At 59.3% G+C, this 20901-nt stretch overlaps 1 protein-coding gene across 1 annotated transcript in view; it reads left to right on the forward strand.

The window, feature by feature from the left end:
- The window catches only part of CSMD2 (CUB and Sushi multiple domains 2), a 489398-nt gene that overhangs the window by 228865 nt on the left and 239632 nt on the right, over nucleotides 1-20901 (forward strand). The window contains exons 7-10 of the mRNA XM_049094020.1: nucleotides 6094-6171; nucleotides 10172-10259; nucleotides 10944-11068; nucleotides 19401-19522. Coding sequence (XP_048949977.1) covers nucleotides 6094-6171; nucleotides 10172-10259; nucleotides 10944-11068; nucleotides 19401-19522 — 413 coding nt within the window. The remainder of the gene's footprint in view (nucleotides 1-6093; nucleotides 6172-10171; nucleotides 10260-10943; nucleotides 11069-19400; nucleotides 19523-20901) is intronic.

Below are 20901 nucleotides of genomic sequence, written 5' to 3' on the forward strand. Positions count from 1 at the left end.
CACCTGACCTGGGTCTTCCGTCCCCCTCAGTGTCTGCCGTGGCTGCCACCCGCCCACCCTAAGGGAGCTGGAACAGGGAGCAGGGCCTGCGGTGCCCTGCCGTGTCCCCAGGGTGCCCTGCCGTGCCCCCGGCGTCGGGCTCCTGGCACAGGGCAGGCCAGGGAAGTGTGAGGATCGGACCTGGGGAGACAGCAGCATGGGGTCGGCTTCCACCGTGCTCAACTTTGTGGCTTGAGTCCCAAGTGATTTATGAGAATTGGGAGCTAATGGTCCCCAAGCCAAGTGTGTTGATGGACAGTGTCTTCCCAGGAACCGCATTGCACAGGAGGCAGATGAGTGACCGACGCCGGGCATATCCCGTTCCCGTCTCGCCGGGGGGAATTTCGGGGTTTCCTGCCCAGGCTCGGATTCCACTACGGTCAGGGCACCGGGGCCAGGCGTTGCGGGGCCGCTTGGCCTGAGGCCCGCCGTCGGAAGGGAAGGTGGCAGGCGTGTCCGCGCGAGGCCAGGCCCGACTGCCTACATCACCAAGGTCGCTGGCAGCCCAGGCAGGAGCAGCAGCTCCGCAGCTTCGAGAAGCCCGACGCTGCATCTCAGTTGCCCGCAGGGTAAACTCACCAGTTGGAATCCAGGTTGCATGAATCGAGATGCTTTTATGGTAACAAAGCGAAGCTCCTACTTTCCATGCGCACTTGTTTCTCCGTCGCCTGCGCCTGAGCCGTGGTCTCAGACCAAGCAGGAGGGCCCCCGGCAGCCTGGGGTGCACGCCCGACGCTCTCTCCTGTTCCTGTGCACCGCGGAGCGCCTGAGCCCTGGCCAGCTCCATTTCGGGGTTCTGGGCCTTCGGGGCCTCCATGCGAATCCCAGGGTTGGGGCTTCCAGGCACAGGAGCCCGGAGCCCGGTGCCCACGGAACCACGCATCTAAACCGAACCAGAAAGTGAGCCTGCCGTGAAAACAGCTCGGACACACGGGCCCAGCGCCTTGGCTGCTCCCGAGCCGACCCCCTCCTCTTGCCAGGAAGCGGCTCAAGGCACATATTCTTCTAACGGTCGTTCGTCCACTTGGTCCTCAGTTGGGGAACGTCCTGCGGGCTCGCCAGTCACAGGTCAGAGGTGCGGGAGCGCGGGGGACACGGGACGCGACGTCACGGTGCGAGGAGGACCAGCGGACGCCCGAACGGAGCCTCCGATGCCTCAACTTCTCCGGAGTGGGCGCAGCCGCGGGGCAGCCTTGCAGAGAAGAGGGGAGGACCCGAGCCAGGAAGAGCCAAGGGCGCGCGGCCTTGCAGCTGGCAGCCAACGGCATCGGGGGTCCCTCAGCTGCCTTTGCTTCTGGACGTTTTCCTTGACTTCTCAGCGGTTGTCTGTGAGGACGCCACCGGCCGCTGACGGAGCCACCGCACCCTTCGGGAAGTTAGAGCTCGCGCCCCGATGCGCACCCTCCCGGCGGCTCCCCTTCCCGCAGTCTTCGCGAGCAGCCCCCCAGGAACTGTGTCTTCTAAGCTCCCGCCGCCCTCCAGCGCCCGCATCCCTAGCGGAGGTCGCTGCCGGACTTGCGAGGCTTCGCGGTTTCCGCACCGACTCTCCTTCCTGAGCTGGAGCCGTGGGCAGAAGCCGGGACGTCGGCCCACGTGGGCCGCCCGCGATGCTCAACACGGCTGCACCACCGGGGTCCGCCACAGGCCCCGCGGCCCCCGCCCCGCCGTGGCCACCGGCAGCGCTTCCTTGAGCGTCCTCCACTTTGAATCCTGCCACGTGCTCCTCGGAGAAGGCGGCGTCCTCTCTGGCCACGGTAACCGTCCGACTTTTCGTCAGTCTCGAGCAAACCTCCCTTCCAGACAACACGCGGCCCACGGCAGCAGCTGCAGCAGCTCTTTCCACAACCCTGGAGCCTGGAGCGTGGGCTGCTGGAACCCGGAGGCCGACTTCCATCCTGTTGATGGGGGGCCCGGGGCACGTCACAGCCCCACCCAAAGGCTCTCATGGGGCATTGGTGGTTTCAGGACCAGACCCTGGAACCTTAAGTACCCTGGATTCCCACTTCTGTATTTTCCTTATTTATTCATGAGAATACACAGAGAGGAGAGAGAGAGGCAGAGACCCAGGCAGAGGGAGAAGCAGGCTCCAGGCAGGGAGCCCGACGCGGGACTCGATCTCGGGTCTCCTGGGAGGTCTGTAAATCTGAGCTAGCTGAGCCGCCAACACACTAGACGCTGACTTGGTCCAGCGAGGAACTGTGGGTACCGACAGTGTCTGTGCAGGGCCGGTGGCCAGGCCCTCCATGACGAGATGGGGGCACAGGCCGGGGTGCGCACCCGCCAGGCTTTCTCGGGGAAAAGTCGGATTCCGGTTTTTAAAAAGAGCACCCTCTGCAACATTTTGGGGGGGACGAGTTAGAGAGAGTGAATCAGTGAACAAAATCCAAGCAACGAAATAAATAAATCAAAAAAAAAAAAAAATCCAAGCAATGCAGGGTTTGTTTACGGCAGGAGCGTGGCTCCGAATCCCGAACGGCAGACGTTTGTTGGAAACGGTTCCTGAGACCGAATGAGGTGGGTTTGGGGAAGGAACAGAGGTGGGGAGGTGAAGCTGCACAGCTGGGCGGCGGGAACGGGCAGAGCTGGTGCAGGGCCCACGCTGGGGAGCGAGGGGGCTGCGGGTTCCGTCCACCGTGGGACCCCCGGGGCCGTGGAGACACGCGGGGCACCTCGCCTCCTGCACCAACGGGTCCAGCCTCCTGCCGGCTCAGCCCAACAGCTCACGCCACAGACGGGGGAAGAACGTGTGGTGCCAGATTCCTGCCGCCGAGTGCGCACCGAGTGTCCCGCTACCTGCAGGGCAGCGGGGGAACGTCCTGTAGCCCACCCAGGCGGGAAGGGGGTTGAGCCGCCCGCCGCCCTTGGCCCCCGGGGGGACATGACTGCAGCCACCCAGAGCCCCGCCAGCCAGCTCCAGCCAGCTCTCTTCTCTGGGACCCCTGACTTGGTCCACAGCGCAAATGCCTGTGCCGGCGCCAGTTAACATCTTGTCCATATTTGTCGCCGTGTGTGCCCAGGTGTGCACATGCGTTGTCGCAGGTGTGCCCACTGTAGACGCGAGCGTGTGTGCACGTACTCGCATGCATGTGTGCATCCATGCGCGGCCAGAACCGTGCAGCCCGCAGCGGGCTCCTTACCTGCGGTGCATCGACGTCACGAGATCAGAGCTCCGGGGAGATGTCATCGGCACAACACGAGTGGGCGCTCCACGGACGGGTGGGCGGACCAGCAGCATGAACAACGGCGCGCCAGAAACCCTCTAGCCCTTGCCGCTTCCTCCTTTGTTTCCGCCGGGGTCTGTCGGTCGCGCCTTGGAGAGCTAGAGGGAGACGCGCCTGTTCCCTGACGCTCTGCACCTGATCTGACCCGGTGCATTGGGCTAGCTCGTGCCAAGCGCATTTTGTGGCTGATTCCCCGTCGTGTTCCTTTTTCCACCCCCCGATCACTCACCATCCACTTGGTCGAATGCTTTGAAAGACAAAGGAGCTGTTCGTAACTCAGGGTGTGACACCTTCCCCGGGATCGCTCGAGGACTCGGGCCCCAGCCCACGGAGGCGACATCATGGTGTCAGCATCCCTGGTGATGGGGATCTTGCATGGGAGACATTCCTGGCCCGGCATCGGCTCCCACCATTGGGTGCCCCTCCCTGGAGCCCGGGCCCGTGCCGGAGGGGCCTGGACGTGCATCTAGAGACTGCGGTGTTGGTGTGAGGAACCACGGTCCGGGGGCACAGCCCCTGCCTCGCCCAGGCTCGCGAGTGCTGTGCACAGACCGCACGGGTGACACGGCTCGGGGACCGGCTCGGAGCAGTAATAGGGTCACAAGGGTCGTACGTGAACTAAGGAGCCCCCAGAGGCTTCTCAGGGTCCTTCCAGTTCACTTTCTCGACCATTTTAGCAAGTTCCTTCCTGCGGGAGTAGCAGGGAGGGAAGGAGGAGGACGGGTTCGATGCTGCTGGGGAGGGCGATGGCGTCGTCTGCTGCCAATGGGCCGCGGAGGCGAGGGTGTAGGGCTGACCTGGCGGGTCTCAGCGGCTCGCTCCCCGCCGTCCCCTCACGTCCGCCCAGCGTCTCATGGCTCCCCTGCAGGAGCAGCAGCAGCCCCTGGGAATGGGGTTCCTGGCGCCCGGGGACCTTGAGGCTGTGAAGCGGGTGCCTGGGAGGACGCGCACCTGCTCCTGCTGGGCCGGGTGCCCAGAGCCGCCGCACAGACGGACCCTGGCAGGGGTCCTAGAGACCCCATCCCGCCCCAGTCCCGGTGCCAGCTCTAGCTGCCTGAGACCAGCCCTGTCCTCCTCGGGACGACTGGCTGAAAGGATCCCTGCTGCTGCGCCGTGCTGGCGGGCCATGAACAATGCATGTTTCCCCGCCAATCCCCCCACTTGTAACAGGCCCACCATAGTGCCCATCGCAGGTTCCCCTGCTGGGTGCACGCGGAGAGCAACGCGCGTTCATACGAAGGGTGGGGATGTGCGTTGGGAAGTGGCGACTCTGAATTTGGTCGTGCATTTGGGTTACAGCTTGCCGAGGGACAGACCCTTGGGGAGCCGTGGATGCAGGCAGAGCCGGGTGCCGCGGGGGGACCGGGACACGAGTCCGCACCTGCCTCATCGCTGCAGCCGCCGCCTGGGGCATGGGAGGGCTCCTGGAGCAGGTCACAGGGCACCCGGGGTCACTCCTGGGGCAGGTCGCAGGGGAAGATGCTGAGGTCCGGCCAGGAGCCCTCTGCATCCCGGCTGGTGGCCCACGGCGGCGAATCACTTAAACCACCCTGAGCTGCAGGTTGGTGACCGGGTGGCTGCAGTGAGGACCCGCCGGGTCGGGGTTGACGGATGTGTAAGGAAGCAACGGGACGGCCCTTCCTCAGATCACGCCCCCCACGTACCGGGATCTGCTGCGGGCACTGAGGATGCCCCCGGGAACGATTTGGACGCACGTCCCGAGGTGGCCAAAACCACCGAGTCCACGACGCAGGGCGCACCACGGTCAGGGAGACAGGAGAGGCGGGAGCGGGGCAGCGGAGGCCGGAGAAGGCACCTGCACAGAAGCTTCTAGGGAAGGAGGCCACGAGAGGAACCCCCGGGGGAGAGCACGCGAGGGAACCAGGCTGAGGCGGGGGGCACAGGGCGGCCTGGGGATCCACAGCAGAGCGGTCAGGCTGGAAGACAAGACCGAGAGGTGCCAGGAGGGCGCCCGAGACACGCGGGCTCCTCCTTTAGGTGCCGTGCTGGGGCCGACGTGGGTCTCTGTGGCCCTCATGGTGCCTGCGGGCTGCACGGCGCGGGGGAGCTGGGTGGTCACGGCGCCCCAGGGGGAGCCCCCAAGAGCTGCACCAGGGCGGTGGACATGGACACCACACCGGGGGCAGACGGGGAAGGATCCTGCTGCATCGGGTGTGAACGGCAGCGCCCGCGGGTCCACGATGCCCACGCAGGGAAGACCTTGAGAGGCCTTTAGCCCAGGAAGTGGGCACAGGAGGTGCCTGGGCACAGTCGCCAGCACTGCTGGGTGGTGAGAGCAGTGGAGTCCCGGGGGGGGGGGCAGCTGGCAGGCGGCATGGGGTCGGGGACCCACGCCTCAAGGAGGACACCATGAAGCCCTTTGAGGCCTGCAGAATGCCTTGGGAAACTGAGGCAGTCAGACACAAAGGCCCGGGAACTGTGGCATCCCGGCCCTGGTGCCCGCTCGGTGCTATTTGGCAAAGTCCCGATGACCCATGGGCCCGACTCAAGTGGGACCAAAGCCCCGTTCAGCCCCCGGCCGCCCCCCCGGTGACCTGCGGGCCCCGGCCTCCCAGCCCGTGGTAGCTTGGCCCTCCTTGGCCCCCCGGGACCCGCCTCCCGACGTCCACCGGCCAAACCCAGAGCCAAGGGGTGACGTGCAATGGGAATCACTACGAGACCGCGTGGCAGGGGGTGTGGACACTGCTGGCCCCGAATGCCCCCCGGGGCCGTCCTCGGCCCTGGAATGTCCCAGGCCAGGATCATTCTAGAAGGACCCATCCCCAGTCACAGGTAATAGCTTACACGCTCTTCCCTCTTGCTTCCTCTTTAGTCAAGAAGCAAATTGAGCTGAAGTCTCGAGGGGTGAAGCTGATGCCCAGCAAACACAGCAGCCAGAAGACGTCAGTGTGTAAGTGCCGCGCGGCCGCCGGGCCTATTGCTTGAGGTCACAGCCGCGGGTGCAGGGACGGCGGGAAAGCCAGGTGATGCGGGGTGACCGCCCTCGGTCCTGGTCCTCCGCCCCCCATGGCCGGGAGCAGCCCCCCCCGCTGCTCCCCCGTCCTCCTCTTTCTCCCTCACCCCATTGTAACCCAGTCCAGGGAGTCATTACTGCTCCATCTCTCTCTTTATTTTTCCTTTTGAATCACTTCCACCTGCTAAAGCAGTCCTCTCTTCTGCTCCTCGCCCGGGAGCCGGTGCCGCCCCCCACCCCGGCTGGGGTCTGGAGGCCGCGGGCCCCGATGCCGCCCCCCAGGGCCTCACCGGGGAACCTGGACCTGACCGGGCGAGAGGCTGGGCTCCCGTGTTGCAGCCGGGGGGGGGGGGGGGGGGCTCCGCGGGGGCGCCTGTGAGAATGCGGTTGAGCCGCTGGTGTTGGGACGACTCAGGGGCACATCTGGCGCTGGGCAGGGGGCTGCAGTGTCACCCGGAGGCAGCCGGCTCCAGCCTGTGCTAAGGGCCTTCGGGGCTGGGCACGGGGAGGCTTCAGGAAGGTTCCGGGCCGCCCAGCAGGCTGGAGAGCAGCGGAGGCTTTCCCAGGAACCGCCCTGGTTGTGTTGCAATGCTGGGTGTAGGTGCCTTCCGGGCCCGGCGCCCCCCGGGGGCCGGCTGAGGGGTCTTCTCCGTCTCCCCGGATCCCTGGGGCCGTTCGTTGCCTCTGAGCTTTGTGGCCGCGGGGGCCGAGGGCTCTGCTGGGCGCCAGGAGAGGAGCCGGGAGCCCCCGGGGCCACGCCGGGGCTCTCAGGGAGCAGGCCTGAGCCACAGGACAGCGGGTAAACTGAGGCTGGCATGATTTCATCTTGGAGTTTGCCCGGAAGCCACAGGCAGACTTTGAGGAAATGGGCCAGACTGGGGGGAGCAGGTGTCTATCCCAGGTGGCCACGCCCCTTGAGGCCCCAGTGTGTTTCCAGCAACCCCCTGCCCTCCCCTCTTCCCCGGGCATGTTGGGTCTGGGACGGGCTTTCCTGGCCTAGGACCTAAGAGATGCAGGAAGCGGCTACAAGCTACGCCACGTGGTGCTGGGCGCGCGTCCTGGGCGAGGGGCCGGGCCTGTCCTTGGCGGCTCAGGGGGGCCCGAAACGCCCTCAGAAAGGGGAAGACGCTTTTGCCCAAGTGAAATGATGCGGAAACGCCCCAGGAACACAGACCCGGGTCTACTCCAGGACCCTCCCCTCCCCGGGGTCCCCCCGCCGGGCGGCGGCAAGCATCTGGCCCTTTGGGTCCTGCGCACGCTCCCTGTGGACAGAGGCCCCGAACCTCAAGAGGACTGGAGCCCACGCGCCTCCCACCTTCACTTGGGTGCCCCGGCCGTGCCTCCTTCCCCGCGGGCCCGCGCCCCCCTCCCTTCACCCCTCGGGGGCCGGCCGCAGAGGGGTGCTGCGACGGAGGCCACGGGAGGTTGCAGGCAGGGAGGCGGCTGCAGGGAGGACAGGGAAGGACTCGCCACTCCGACCGTGGGCTTTGCTGGGACTTGCCCTGGCTCCTTCCTGGGGGGCCGGGGGGCCGTGCGCTCAGTCCTCCCCGGAAGATTGCGGTCTCAGGGGCTGTGCTTACGGAGCCGTGGCTGGTGACTTCCAGAATGGTGCCTGAGCCGCACGTCCAGCGGGGCTCGGGGGGCCGGGGCGGGCCTGCAGGGTTCCCACGTAGGGGCAGCGGGAGGGCGGTGGGCGCGGGAGCCGGACCCCAGGAGGCCAGTGCTTAGCGGCGTGTCCCCCACGGGGTGAGCGGGAGAGGCTGGCATACCCAGGACGGGCACGGGTGCTCAGGGCCGGCGTCCTCGTCCTTCCTAGCTCGGGGGGTCCCCGAGGTCCCGTCACCCCCGTCCCCCCATTGCTTAGAACAGGGAGGCTCCTGCCTGCGCTCACAACTTACCCCCCGGCCCGGAGGGTCCTGGACCCGCAGGAGCGCTGACGTGAGAGGCTCGGCGAGGACGGCGTGGGCCGGGGCCATGCCCGACGGGCCGGCTGCTTTTCACCCCGTGATCGATCGGGAAGCCAGGGAAGGAGGGGCGGCCCCGGGGCCTGGAGCTCAGGCCCACGCGACGAGGAAGCCGCTGGGCGAGCGGCCCGCCCAGACCCGGTCCCCTGGCGGCCACAGCAGGGCTTCCGGGAGCACTGGTCAGGTCCGTGAGCTCGGGACCCGGTGAGTGTGGGGAGGGCCGCAGGCCCCCCAGGGAGGACACGCCTTGCACCCACCTCCCACACTCGGGTCTCGGGGGGCCCTGGCCAGCTCTCGTCCTGCCCCCTGGCTCCAAGGGACGGGCCGCCCCTGAGCATCTCAGCTGTGCCCTGCCCGCTTGGGACTCCTCAGGGGCTCCCCGTCATTTTCAGGATCGGCCTCGAACCCCTCAAAGGTCTCCCCTGCGAAGCCCACCCCCCCGCCCACTCTCCTGTGCCACTCAGCATGCTCTCCCCTCTCCTGGCCTCGCGGGGCAGCCCCCAGTCCTGTCTCCACGTCTTCACTTCACCCCTGTGCCCTCTGCCTACTTGGACTGCCTCTCCTTTGCCACCATGTGCTCAGTTCCTACGCTCTCAGGTGATTTCCTGTTAAGCGCCACCTCCTCCAGGCAGCCTTCCAGGCTCCTCTCAGCGACCTAAGACAGGCCTTCCCTCTTAGTCTCCTTGGAGCTGCGCCTCCCATCACTTCCCCATTGTGGTTCTGCAGTTGGTTTCTATTTCATGTCTCCACCCGACTGGGGGGCTCTCTGAGGACGGGGGTCTTACCTGACATCCGACAGTGGCGTCTCCCATGGTATCCAAACTGGGTCTTGTACACACTCGGTGCTCAATTAATGCTTGCTGTGTACCGGTGTATGGGAATGAGCGCGTGGGTGGGTGAGTGAGTGAGGAACGGAGCCGTTGCTCGTATTGTGGGACGGCGAGTGGGCGGAGGGGACATGGGCCACGGCAGGGAACGTTGCTGCACACTCCCCGTCATCCGCGTCTTGGGGCTGCTACTGGGATCGTGGGGCTGGCAAGGCCCCGATGGAAGGCCTCTGGCCGGGCTGCAGCTCCTGGTGGTCCCCAGAGCCAGGGATCTGGAGGTGTGAGGGCGCTGCAGCCTCACGGGCGTGACCGTCCTGTCCCAAGAACAATGAGCCAGCCGTCGCCCGCGGCTCTCTGCCCTCTGGACTGCAGGCAGGAGGGAGCTGTGTGCATCCGCCGCCCCGGCCGGGCTTCGCCTCTGGCCCGGAGGACCATGCACACGGCCGTGTAGACCACTGCGGTGTTGGCGAGTGTGAGAGCATCACGCCACCTGCCAGGACCACCGCCGGGGCCATCCCCGCTTGGCGCCGCTGGCCCATGGCCGTGGACGGGGAGGCTCGGGTTGCTGCTTACTCTGTTTGAGAGGCGTCCAGGTGGGAAGTGGTTTCTTGGCAGAAAGCAGCCGCCTCTGAGCTCACGTCCCTGCTTTGAACGTCAGACTGCAGCTCTCTCTCACATCCTTTACTGTCCTGATCACACATCCACCTTTTATTTACACGTCCTTTGTCATTTCTCCATCTGGGGCTGGGGTTGGGGGTGATCATCTCATCTAGAGTTGCCAGCCCCCCCCCCCCGGATCCAAAGCGCAGGGTGAGGAGGTCCCCCAGGGGCTGCGGACCTTCCGACGCCTCTGGCCGCCGGTGCGGGGCGAGGGGACAGGGTGGCTGCCGGTCCGGGGCACCTGCCTCCGAGCCCACGTGCTCTTGATGAATTTCGCTTGGACTTTGCTCCTCGAGGAATTTGTCAAAAGCAGCTCCCCTCCTTGCATATTCATGAAGCCTGAGCCGGGAGACCCCGGGACCCCGCACAGCCCCGCGGAGCAGGGCCTCATTCTGTCTCTGTGTCCAGCCCCCACCCTGAGCCACTGCCCCGGATGTGCCTTCCTGTGATTACCCATCTCTGTATGTGCTGTTTTTTGCTTTGTAGTAACTCAGGTTGGTGTGTCCCAAGGACATAATATGTGTCCAGACCCTGGCATACCTGAAAGGGGCAAAAGACTAGGCTCAGATTTCAGGTAAGACCTGTTTGGGAACTTTCTCATTGCAGAGAAGGGTGGATGGCCTGGTTTGGGGGGCGGCGGCGGGGAGACAGGGGCTGGCCTTCCTAGAGGTACAAGGCAGGGGACAGTGTGGATTCGGGAATAGACGCTTTCCGGAGAAGAACTGTGGCCTCCGGCGTTCTTTCCCGGGACTAGTGCCCACAGCCTTATGGGGAAGGCGAGAGCTGCATATGGCCAATGTCACCCAGCAGACCCATCCCTGGGTCACAGGAACTGCCCTCATCGGTAGTGATGTCTCCCATAATCTGGAGAGACTAGGGCCCCAAGGCAGTACATCTCGCAGAGTTCCTAATAACCGAAGCATCCTCCCATAACCCTCCATTTTCATTAAAGTTTATGGGTATCGTCCACCCAGTCTGAGCGGTCCTAATTGGTACTTACCTCAGAGCATGGCTGTTGTGCTCACAAAGTCACCTTTAAACTCCATCCTAAAACCATTACATGCCCCCCCCCCAAAAAAAAGAAGATAAAGAGCAGGTGTTCCTTTCCATGGGGATCTTAAATGATGAAACAGTGGAGTAGCAGTGAAGGGCCAGAGGAGAAATAATGCTTGGGGTGGTACCGCTTTGTGGAACAGAGAAGGACTCGGGTGGGCCCGGGGGCCCAGGGCTGAGCTCACAGATGCACCCTGTCTCCCAGGTTAGGATCCAGCGTCCAGTTCACCTGCAGCGAGGGCTACGACCTGCAAGGATCCAAGCGGATCACCTGTATGAAAGTGAGCGACATGTTTGCGGCCTGGAGCGACCACAGGCCGGTCTGCCGAGGTGAGGGTGCCCCGGGAAAGGGAGGCGGGCCAGACCATGGGCTGCGCGTGGAGGATGGGGCCCGGCTCCTGGTACATCTGATCCCACCTGAGGGTACACGCTCTCACCCAGCCTGGCTCACCCCGCTGTGCTCCGGGCCTTGGGCTCTGCATTCACTAATTAACTTATGATTGGTCAGCACCTTGTGGGTATGAGGTCGGGAGGTACGGAGGGTGGGGATTGCCCTGCATAGACCTTACAGTCAGGTGGGGCGGGTGGGGGGGCACAAGGAAGCAGGTTGCCAGCTCATTGCACAGACAGCACGACTACAGCGAGAGTGGAAGGGAAGTCGCCTTGCATAATGTTACCCTGGGATCCCTCCACTGTAACACGTGTGTGTCCCAGACCCTCTGTTTCTTTCCGTAAACAATACACAGGCCTGTCACCCCGAGAAGGGTGCGCTCAGCTAGGCAGGAGTCACAGGGGCTGTGATAGCAGAAGGCTTCTTTCTCCGTGGGATTCTTCTAACCCCATACCTGGGCATCTTGTTTTCAAAGGCCCCGCCACCCCGCAATCCCAGCCGTCGCGTGGCTGAGGCTGGGCTGCCAGAGGCCCCATCCCCCACATCCTAAAATAGTAGACCTGAGTGTCTTCCTTCCTTGAGACGGGACAGCAGCTCCCTCCTGGCCTCCTGCTGCCCCAGGACTCCCCCCGCTGCCTCCTCCTCCTCCTCCTCCTCCTCCTCCTCCTCCTCCTCCGGCTCCCCATAGCTGGCTGTTAGGCTCTTCTGCTCTGTGTGCGTCTCTCGTCGACCGTTGGTGTGCATGCCCGGAGCGCAGTTCTTGGAGCAAGAGTGAGTTTGTGAACAGAGCCAGCAGGTGCTGTTTGGAGCGGCCCTGTTGAGGGGACGGCACATCGCCCGCCATCCCGTCACGTTGCGGATCCTTCCCTGTTTAAGAGGGAGATGCTTTGCTTCTCCCCAGGCTTACGTACCGAGATGAAATTCATGCGTAGAAAGGAGTCCAGGAGAAAGAGCTTGGATGATGATTATGCTAAGAAAGGGACAGAGTTGGAACTGAGACCCACTCTGGTTGGTTGTTTTTTTGTTGTTGGTTTGTTTTTAATGTGTTTTTGAGGGACCTTGGAAGAGGGTCATGAAGATACCTTTGAAAGAAACTTTGGGCATATATACTCATTCTCACCGTTGACGTGGCCAAGACCCACCGTTAACAATGCACTTTGTGTTCTCACTCATCTCAGCTACATCGTTACCTAATATTTCATTAAAAATCAAAAGAATTTCAAAGATTGCACTTACTTAATATTTAAAAAAAAAAAATCAAACAAAAGAAGAAGCCTTAAGTATAACTCTCAGCTTTGCCACCAGCTGGCCGTGGGAAGTTTGGCAAATCACCTGTTTGCCCTGGGCTTGTTTTCTTACCTGTAAACGTAGATAATGGTACCTGCGCTACCTGTCTTGTGTCGATGGGGTCAAATGGAGCTGCGGATATGGACACACGTAGTGAATCGGGAGGAGCTCGCCAAGAACACCCATTTCCTCGCACTAGAATATCAGCTCGGTAGGGCAAGGACTTCTGTTTTGTTCACTGCCGAGAACGAGGCCTGGCCCGTAGTAGGTGTTCGATAGCATACGTCGGGCGGGTGATTGAATGAATGAATGAATAACCGATAGCAAACACCCGATTTCCAGGGAGCCGAGAAACCAGCTGTGTAGAGAGGCGCAGGATTATCATGTTGGAGGGCCGGGAGACCCTGGGCCGACCTGCCCTTTAAGAATTCCTTTTGAGGGTCCGGGATGACAATGCCTTCGGGCAGCAGTGGAGTCCTTCCTGTCTCTCCCAAGACCTTTCCACTGGTGGAAGATTATCCTCTCGGTAAGGGCGGTGACGGACATGCATAGGCCCAGGGAAGGGAGGGCTGGTGGTTCAGAAGGAAGGTCACAGTCAAGTGACCGTGCTCCTCCTTTTCTCCAGATGTGCTGTGTGGCCCCTTCAGGTCCTCTGCAGTGACTCTGGCGCACTGGACTCTAAATTCTCCGCCACCTGTTAACTGAGCTCCGGGCTAGGCTTTACACCTCCTTCCCTCACATCCCCTGCCACCGGAAGGCAGAGGAAATCCATGGAAAGCAAAGCCAGGCACACCTGCATTCAAATGCAGCCGCCGCCGCTGGTTAGCCGGGCCTCCTTGGGCAGGTTCCTCCTTGAATCTCTTTTTTTCCTGCTAAAAGGCAAAGATCATAAGAACGTGACTACTCCCCAGCATGTCCATGAGGACTACAGGAGGCGGTGGACTTGAAAGCGCTCACTGAGACAGGATCCAGGAGTGCCCGCGAGGCTCGCGTGCTCTCGTGGCACCGTCTGGGCGCAGCCTCCCCGGCCTGGGAGCCCACCCTCACCCCTCGGGGCCTCGCTGTCTTGGCGCGTCCTACGGCCGTCCCTCGGCTGGACAGACACACGGACCCCTGCTGCCTAGCAGCATGCTGGTCCGGGGCAGGTTCCTGCCTCACCTTTAGCCATAGCTGTGCCCTCACTTACGAGCTCGGAAAACAAAGTCTCCTCTTCCCAGTGACGGTGACATTTGAACAAGCCAGCCAGGGTGGAGAGGGGGTTCTCAAGGCAGTTAGAATGCCACTGGCCCCCTCCTGTTTCTCTCCCCCGGGTCCCTGGGACGGAGGAGGAGACAAGCCACAGCCTCCTGGGTCTGGACCCGGATGGCCCGTCCTCAGCTTCCCTGAAGGCCAAGGGCTGAGACAGACACTCGATTCAAGGCTCCTCTCATTGTGATAGTTTTGAAAGTTTTTCTTCTAGAAATCTCTTGTTTTTAATTAGTTAGAATTACTGTCACAATTGTAAATTTTTATAGCGGTGCAAGTGAACTCCACTTCAAGAATAAAAAGGGACAAAACCCTTTGAATTCCAGGATAGCTCCGCTAATAAGCAGGTTATCAAAAGATCGCACTCTAAGAAGGACTCCACTACCAATAACAGTGGTATTATTTTTTTCCCCTCTAATGCATTTAAAATATGATTTGATTTTAAATATTCATTTTCCACACAATTAATTTCTGCTAAAACACGGGGCCTGGCAAATAATAGGTTCTCAACACATGTTGGAGGGTGACATGAATGAAGCGATGATTGGAATGAACGAGCAATACAGGACCGTGCCCTCATTTTTGAAATTTGAAATTAGGTATTCACGGGTTTTTCTTTCTTTTCCGTCCCACCGAAGAAATAAGTTCCAAAAAAAAAAGAAAAAAAAAGAAAAAAAAAAGAGTGAGTTTCAAGTTTGACTCCTAGACGAGTTTGATCATCCCAAGCAGACTGAGGGCAACGTGAATTCTCTGCAGTCCCAGGTAGAGACGGGTAGGAGAATTCAGAGCTTGTCAGACCTGCTTTATATATGGAACCCACTAGTTAAAAAATGAGCTTTTGCAGAAGCCTACTAATAAAACAGATACACATGGAGCTTCTTTCATCGAGGCAGGGGCATGAGATTTAGTAGGGTCCCCCTCTCAACAGCCCCTGGGCCACCTCCAAGGAACGGTGGGAGGCTAGGGTAACCGGTGACGGGCACCGAGGAGGGCACATGATGGAATGAGCACTGGCTGTTACATCTGAAACCTGTGATGCACTGTATGTTAACCAGTCGAATTTAAATAGAATCATTTAGTAATTAAAAAAAAAAAGAGTATAAAAAGCCTTTTGGTGGATAGAGCACCTGACTCAGGACTCAGAGAACTTAAGTTCAAGTTCCAGCCTTACTGCTAACATACCACATGGCGCAGGGCAGATTACGAAAATGCTCTGAATCATCTCCCTCGTTCTCATAAAAAATGGGAGTGAAATGTGGGACATAGGGCACCCGCCAGCGGGATTGGACAGTGTGACGGCTTCCTTCTCGGCGGCCTCCGCTGCATCAGCTTCTCAGCCCCGCACCTTAAACACGAATGTTCAGAGCTCTGCTCTTCCCCCACCCCTACCCCTCCCTACCTTCCTCTACTCTCCTTTGTAGATCCTTCCCCCCTTGGTGGTACACTGACTGCCCCGTTGTTGCCTGAGACTCCTACCCCTATATTTGTACCAATGATGAAGCTCCCATTTGTTATACTACTTACACTTGTGTAGGCATTTCAATAGCATTTTCTATCATTTCTGTATGAGGAAAGCGGCAATACCCACATTTTATGTTTAGCTCGAACCTGGAGTGATCAACCTTCTTGCCCAAGGGCGCAAAGCTAATGGGTTGAGCAGCGGTTCAAGCCCTAACTCCCAAGGCTCTATCCTACTGGAAAATGGCACCGGGATACCCTTCGGAGTCAACGTACTGGATGGAACCACATAGAACAACACCCTCTTCCTCACTTTTTGGCAACTTTTATTTTTATTTAATTGTAAACCAATAGACAATGTGCAAAGAACTATACACTCTTGACCCAGATTTAAACAACTAATTTTGAAGACTCAATGAACAAGAAGGAAGCTGAGAAGGATCCGTCAGAGAGGTAGGAGAGGAGCTAGGAGGCACACGGAAGCCAACGAGTGTGAATTTCCCAAAGAGAAGGATCCGTAGGGTCAGATCCTGCAGAGAGCTCAAGTGCAGCAAACAGCAGAAAGCAACCACTGGGGTCAAGTGGCTCAACGGAGCAGCAACTGTTTGAAGTTGCCTCTGTAGGAAACCGTCAAGGAAGCTGAACAAAGACAAAGGAGAGGACCGACCTCAGCTGAAACGTCAGTTGCTATGGAAACCGTAAATCTGTGTGGTAGGGCTCACCAGTGGGGGATGTAAGAGTATCGAGGGCAAGAGGATTGGTAAGGGTCTTGAGGTGTGGACTGGGTCATGAAGGAAGGACCCAGGTAGGGATCTGCAGGCGAGGAGAAACGAGGGAGCCAGAGGGCTGGAGGGGCCTATGCTTAGGACAACAGGTACATTGAAACCAAGTCTGCTGGGTTCAGAGGCAGCAGGGCAAACAATGGGATGGTGGGGTTTAAGGTCCCATAGATGGACTCTGACAAGTCCCAGAACAGCAGGCCCCGGCTCCGCTCAGGGACGTGCTTGACCTCGGGCAGGGGCACCAGCTTTCACGAGGAGGACCGGCCTCTGGAAGGGGAGGGAGCCCTCTCTCCATTAGAACCAGAAGAGAAGAAGTAGGTGGGCACACAGGCAGATAGGAGCGCAGACTTGGGGGTCGGGAAGAGGGTGTGCCCACCAGATGTCCTCCGAGTCATCCACAGGGACTGAAGCAAGCTCATCAGCTGAGTGTGAGAAGAGGCAAGGGGAAGGGTGAGGGGCCCGGGGACACGTGTGGGGCGTAAGTCTGAGCAGGGCTGAGAGCTCAGTGGCAGAGTCCCTGGGCAATATCTGGGATCCTCTCAAGTGGGTAATCGTGGATTTGTAGTGGTGTCACGCCTCCTACTCATGCGACTTCTCTCTAGCGAAGCTTGACTGTATGGGGGCAGGCCTGGGCATGGAGGTTGAGGGGTTCATCTGTGATTGCTGTCATCCAGGCTGACGAAGGGGGAAAGGAGCAAGAGACTTGGGTGGATTTGTAAGAAAAACGATCATAATGACGGACCGTGAGGTCTAAGTTGGGTAAGGACGGAAGAGGGGACAGGGAACTTACGGCTCAGGAGACAGCGTTGGTGTCAGTGGGGTGAGAACTTAGTGACGATCGAAGGAGGGTTCTTCTGGGGGCTCAGCTAAACACTTGTGGAAGGATGTTGTGGGGGCAGAAGGAAGGTCTCCATGGCAGAGGGCGGCAGGACAGGCACTGGCCGGGGGGTGGGGGAGCCAGGCTTCAGTCGAGGCAGGAGTTGGGGTGGGAGGTTCTGAGAGATGTAGCTGGCCTTAGAATTGGTGGCAGGGATGTGGTTCGAGAGGCCTGGGGAAAGGGCGAGGATGGAGGCACGCAGCGTGCAATAGGGTGGGGACACGATCTGGGGAGAAGAGAGAAGAGCAGAGGCACTTGTACCTGGAGCAGCTCGAGGCTTTTCCATGCCAGGCTTTTCCGTGCCAGGATTGGCCGTGGGTCCCTGTGAAGGGTCCCCAAGGTCCCCTGGGTCGCTGTCTGCAGAGCAGAGGCCCGGGAGGTCCTGGAGAAGTCTCTCCTAGAAGCCACCCAGAAGAACATTTGACAGGAAAGGGCAAATAGAGAAACACAAATATGTGTTTATCCATTTACTCAAACATCTGAGCACCTCCCACATTGCCAGCCTGTGTGGATGGCATCGACGGGCCACGTCACGTGGTGGGATCCCAGCGGAAGGTCTCTCTGTCCACAGACCCCCCAACCCTATGTGGACAGCAGAGGGGAAAAGTAACTGGGGCTCCCTTCTGAGCCTATTTCAGGGTGCCCCACGTTAACTGTCCGCACACTGTAGTATTTTATTGAAGCCCCTCAAAGCCCTTAACGGGGTCAATGACTTTTTGACCTGTTCTCTCCAACAACCTTGAGCACATCTCAACAGAGTGCACATAACCATCCGATTTTCAGAAACAAGTGCAGAATAAATGGAGTCTGAAGGCGAAGGGTTTTTAAGCAGCAAAACCTGACTTCCCAGAAGAGGTATAAATGGTGCTGGTGGAGATTTGTAGGGATTCCCTGTAGGGCTAGGGTCCCGAATCCACAAAGTCCTCTTTGCAAAGGTGGGCAGCGGGGTCACGGGGTGGCTCTGATCGTCTTCTTCTCATTTGCGTACTGATATTCTCAGCCAAGGGGGGAAAGTCCTAAGGAAGGTAGGGAAGCGAGTGAACGTGGCACTGGGGGTCCCACAGTCCCCTTCGCTGAGTATTGACAATGTCCCGAGGCCTGAACGAGTCCTCCCGTCCGGTCTCTCCGCCGGTTTCATCCTCACCATGCTGGGAGAGGTGCCAGCACCAGCCCGGCTTTGCAGGTGAGGTACAGCCCGGCGGGCTTGCCGGCGTGGCCAGGCTCAACCAAGCAGCCAGCGGATTCCAGATCTGAGGGGCGGAGCTGGAAAGGCCCAGGGCCCTGCTCCCCCCACCCCTCCTGCCACGGGGAGCTGCCTGCAGGCCCCGAGGTATCCAGGACGGTCTCTGACTCTAGGAGCTTCCCGGTGCAGACAGCTGCGGGTGAAGGCGGTAGAGGAAAGGGGTTCTCTCGGGCTTTTTCCAAACACGACTCAACTGCCACCAGAGCTCTTGAGGGACAGGATCCCTCAGGTGCCAGGATGGGGGCGAGCCGCCCAAGGGAACGTCCTCGCGGACGGTGCTGACCCACCAGGAAGGAGCGGTTCTGAGCCAGCAGCTGCTTACAGGGTCCCCTGACGACACCTGCTGTGCTCAGTCTGCTGCTTCCCACTGTCCTCCCGCCCGCCGGTGGCCCTTGCAGAGGACACTCCTGTCCTAGGGGTTTCCTCTCCCCGTTCCTGCCCGGCCTGTAACAGATGCTCAGGAAGTGTCAGGGTGACCGACCGTGGGAGCCCACGTAGGGAGTGAGCAGATCCATTAGGCCCGGGGGCTGTGGGCCCCGCTCCCCGGCCTCCAACGGGGGTGTCCCCGGGAAGGTTTGCGGGGCCGCTACCCACACGCAGGGAGGAGCCCCCGGAGCGTGGCCCCATCAGAGAAAGCAGGTTGGACACCACTTTCACTTTATACACTCGAGCACTTGCGCTTGCTCACGGTTGCCTGACTGTTGGGCACTTTGCCTACGATTAGGATACGTTGCCACGTGGGCAGCGATGCGACCGGCTCCTGGAACTCTCTAGCAAAGTAGCCGGGCGCCAACGCTCAAGAGCGACACGGCCAGAGCCACGGAGCCCGGTCCTGGAGAAGGCAAAGGCCCGCGTGCGCGCGACGTAGTACCCTAACTGTCATCCGTCACTACTTAATCTAATTAGTCTAGAAGCTATTTTAAAGAGCTTAATTCGATTACGCTGTGATTGATAACACTTTATATCTCCTTGAGGAGAGCACTTCTCCTAATTCACCTTGAATCTCTACGCTCCAGGCAGGAGCCTGTTTCGGGCCTGTGCGAGCGCGGCGGGGGAACTGGGAAGTACTGGGGTGGCACCCAGATCCCCGCGGGGGCCGGGCACCCGGCCTGAGACCGGGGGGGGGGGGGCTCTAAGGAGGGCCGAGGGCAGTGGGGGACCCGCACAGGTCAGCGGGCCCGCAGGTCAGGTGTAGGGGCCTAGCTCGGCGACACCTGCCCGCGGAGCAGCAGGTGTAGACGAGGGAGCCCGCACCTCCCCCAGCGTTCCCGGGAGAACCGGGGAGGAGGTGGGAAGCTGGCTGCGTCCGGGGCAGGAGGGGGGACGGGGAGTGGGGCCAGTCTAAACTAAGGTGCTTGCCTTTCGTCTCGTCCCTGCAGCCCGCATGTGTGATGCCCACCTCCGAGGCCCCTCGGGCATCATCACCTCCCCCAATTTCCCTATTCAGTACGACAACAATGCACACTGTGTGTGGATCATCACAGCTCTCAACCCCGCCAAGGTAAGGCCCCGGGGGAGGGCGGGAGGGGCCCGGGGGCAGGTGCGGCCGGGTCTGCGGGGGGCTGAAACCTGGAGCCTGGTTGTGGTAGATGCTCTGCAGGCAGTTCTGAGACGGTTTCTTATAAATATCAAGTCGCTAAAAAGCCTATTTGTTTTTAAGCCTAAGTAAGATGGAAAGAACGTCAAGACAACAAACTACTGCACAGTCGTTTCCCCACGTAGAAAAAAAAAAAGAAAAACCCCACCGTTGCCTTAGTGACGCGTGCCCCTCACCAATCCCATTCCAGTCCCCGTCCCTCGGGTGCCCCGGTTGTGCGCCCCCGTTACGCAGCTCTCCTCCGTCGTTGGCATGTAAACGTGCGCCCTTAGAAATCCACGCTTACTCAGTAAGCCAGCACCTGAACCCCACAGAGACATGACCGTGTCCTCTATAGTCTTAACTTCCCTCAAAATCACGTCGCCACGGTTTACCCACGTTGGCAAGGGTGGCTTGCGCCGCTGGATACACCTCTTCACGTGTTCATCTCTCAGTTCGCTTTTTCCTATGCCAGGCCCTTTGTTCTCCCGTGAACTTTACGAGTATCTTGCCGGGATCCACAAAACCACCTGTTAGAACCTTTCCTTTAATTATACAAAAACCACACATTCGAGAAGAACTGATGCCTTGATGATACGGAGTCTCCCCATCCATGCGGGTGCTGTGTGTGGGTCCTTCGGGCTTCTTTAATGGCTGTCCATAAACTGGTGTGATTTTTTTTCCCATTCTAGATCTTACTCGTTTCTTAATTTATGTACTTCTAGATATCTTGTATTTATGGTTACTGTTATAAAATCGGATCCTTTAAAATTCCATTTTCTCCCTACTTCTGTCTGGTGTTTGGAGAGGCAATTAATTTTTGTTCTTTGATTTTTTTTTAATATAGCAACTCTTGTGATAATTTATCTCTGAATTATTTGTGGTTTCTATAAAGGACAAAGAATGATGGTTTTTAGTTCTTCCTCTCCAATCCTTAGAATTTCTCGTTATTCTTTTTCTTGCCCTTATGTTCTGGCGAGAACCTCCAGTACAGTGTCAGTCACTGTTTTTTTGTTTTTGTTTTTGTTTTTGTTTTCAGTGTCAGTCATTGTGATGATGGTGGACACACTTGCCATTGTTTGATGTTAGAGAGAATGTTTTTATTTTATTAAGTATGATGTTTCAATTTTTTTGTTTTTGTTTTGTTTTTTTTGTTTTTGTTTCAAGTTTTTTTTTTAAATTTATGGTTTCTTTCCAACTCTAGTTTTGTTTTGTTTTGTTTTTTTAATTTATGGTTCCTTTCTGACTCTAGTTTTGTTTTGTTTTTTAATTTATGGTTCCTTTCCGACTCTTTTTTTTTTTTT

This window comes from Canis lupus, chromosome 15 (assembly GCF_003254725.2).
Source record: "Canis lupus dingo isolate Sandy chromosome 15, ASM325472v2, whole genome shotgun sequence".
NCBI classification, from domain to species: domain Eukaryota; kingdom Metazoa; phylum Chordata; class Mammalia; order Carnivora; family Canidae; genus Canis; species Canis lupus.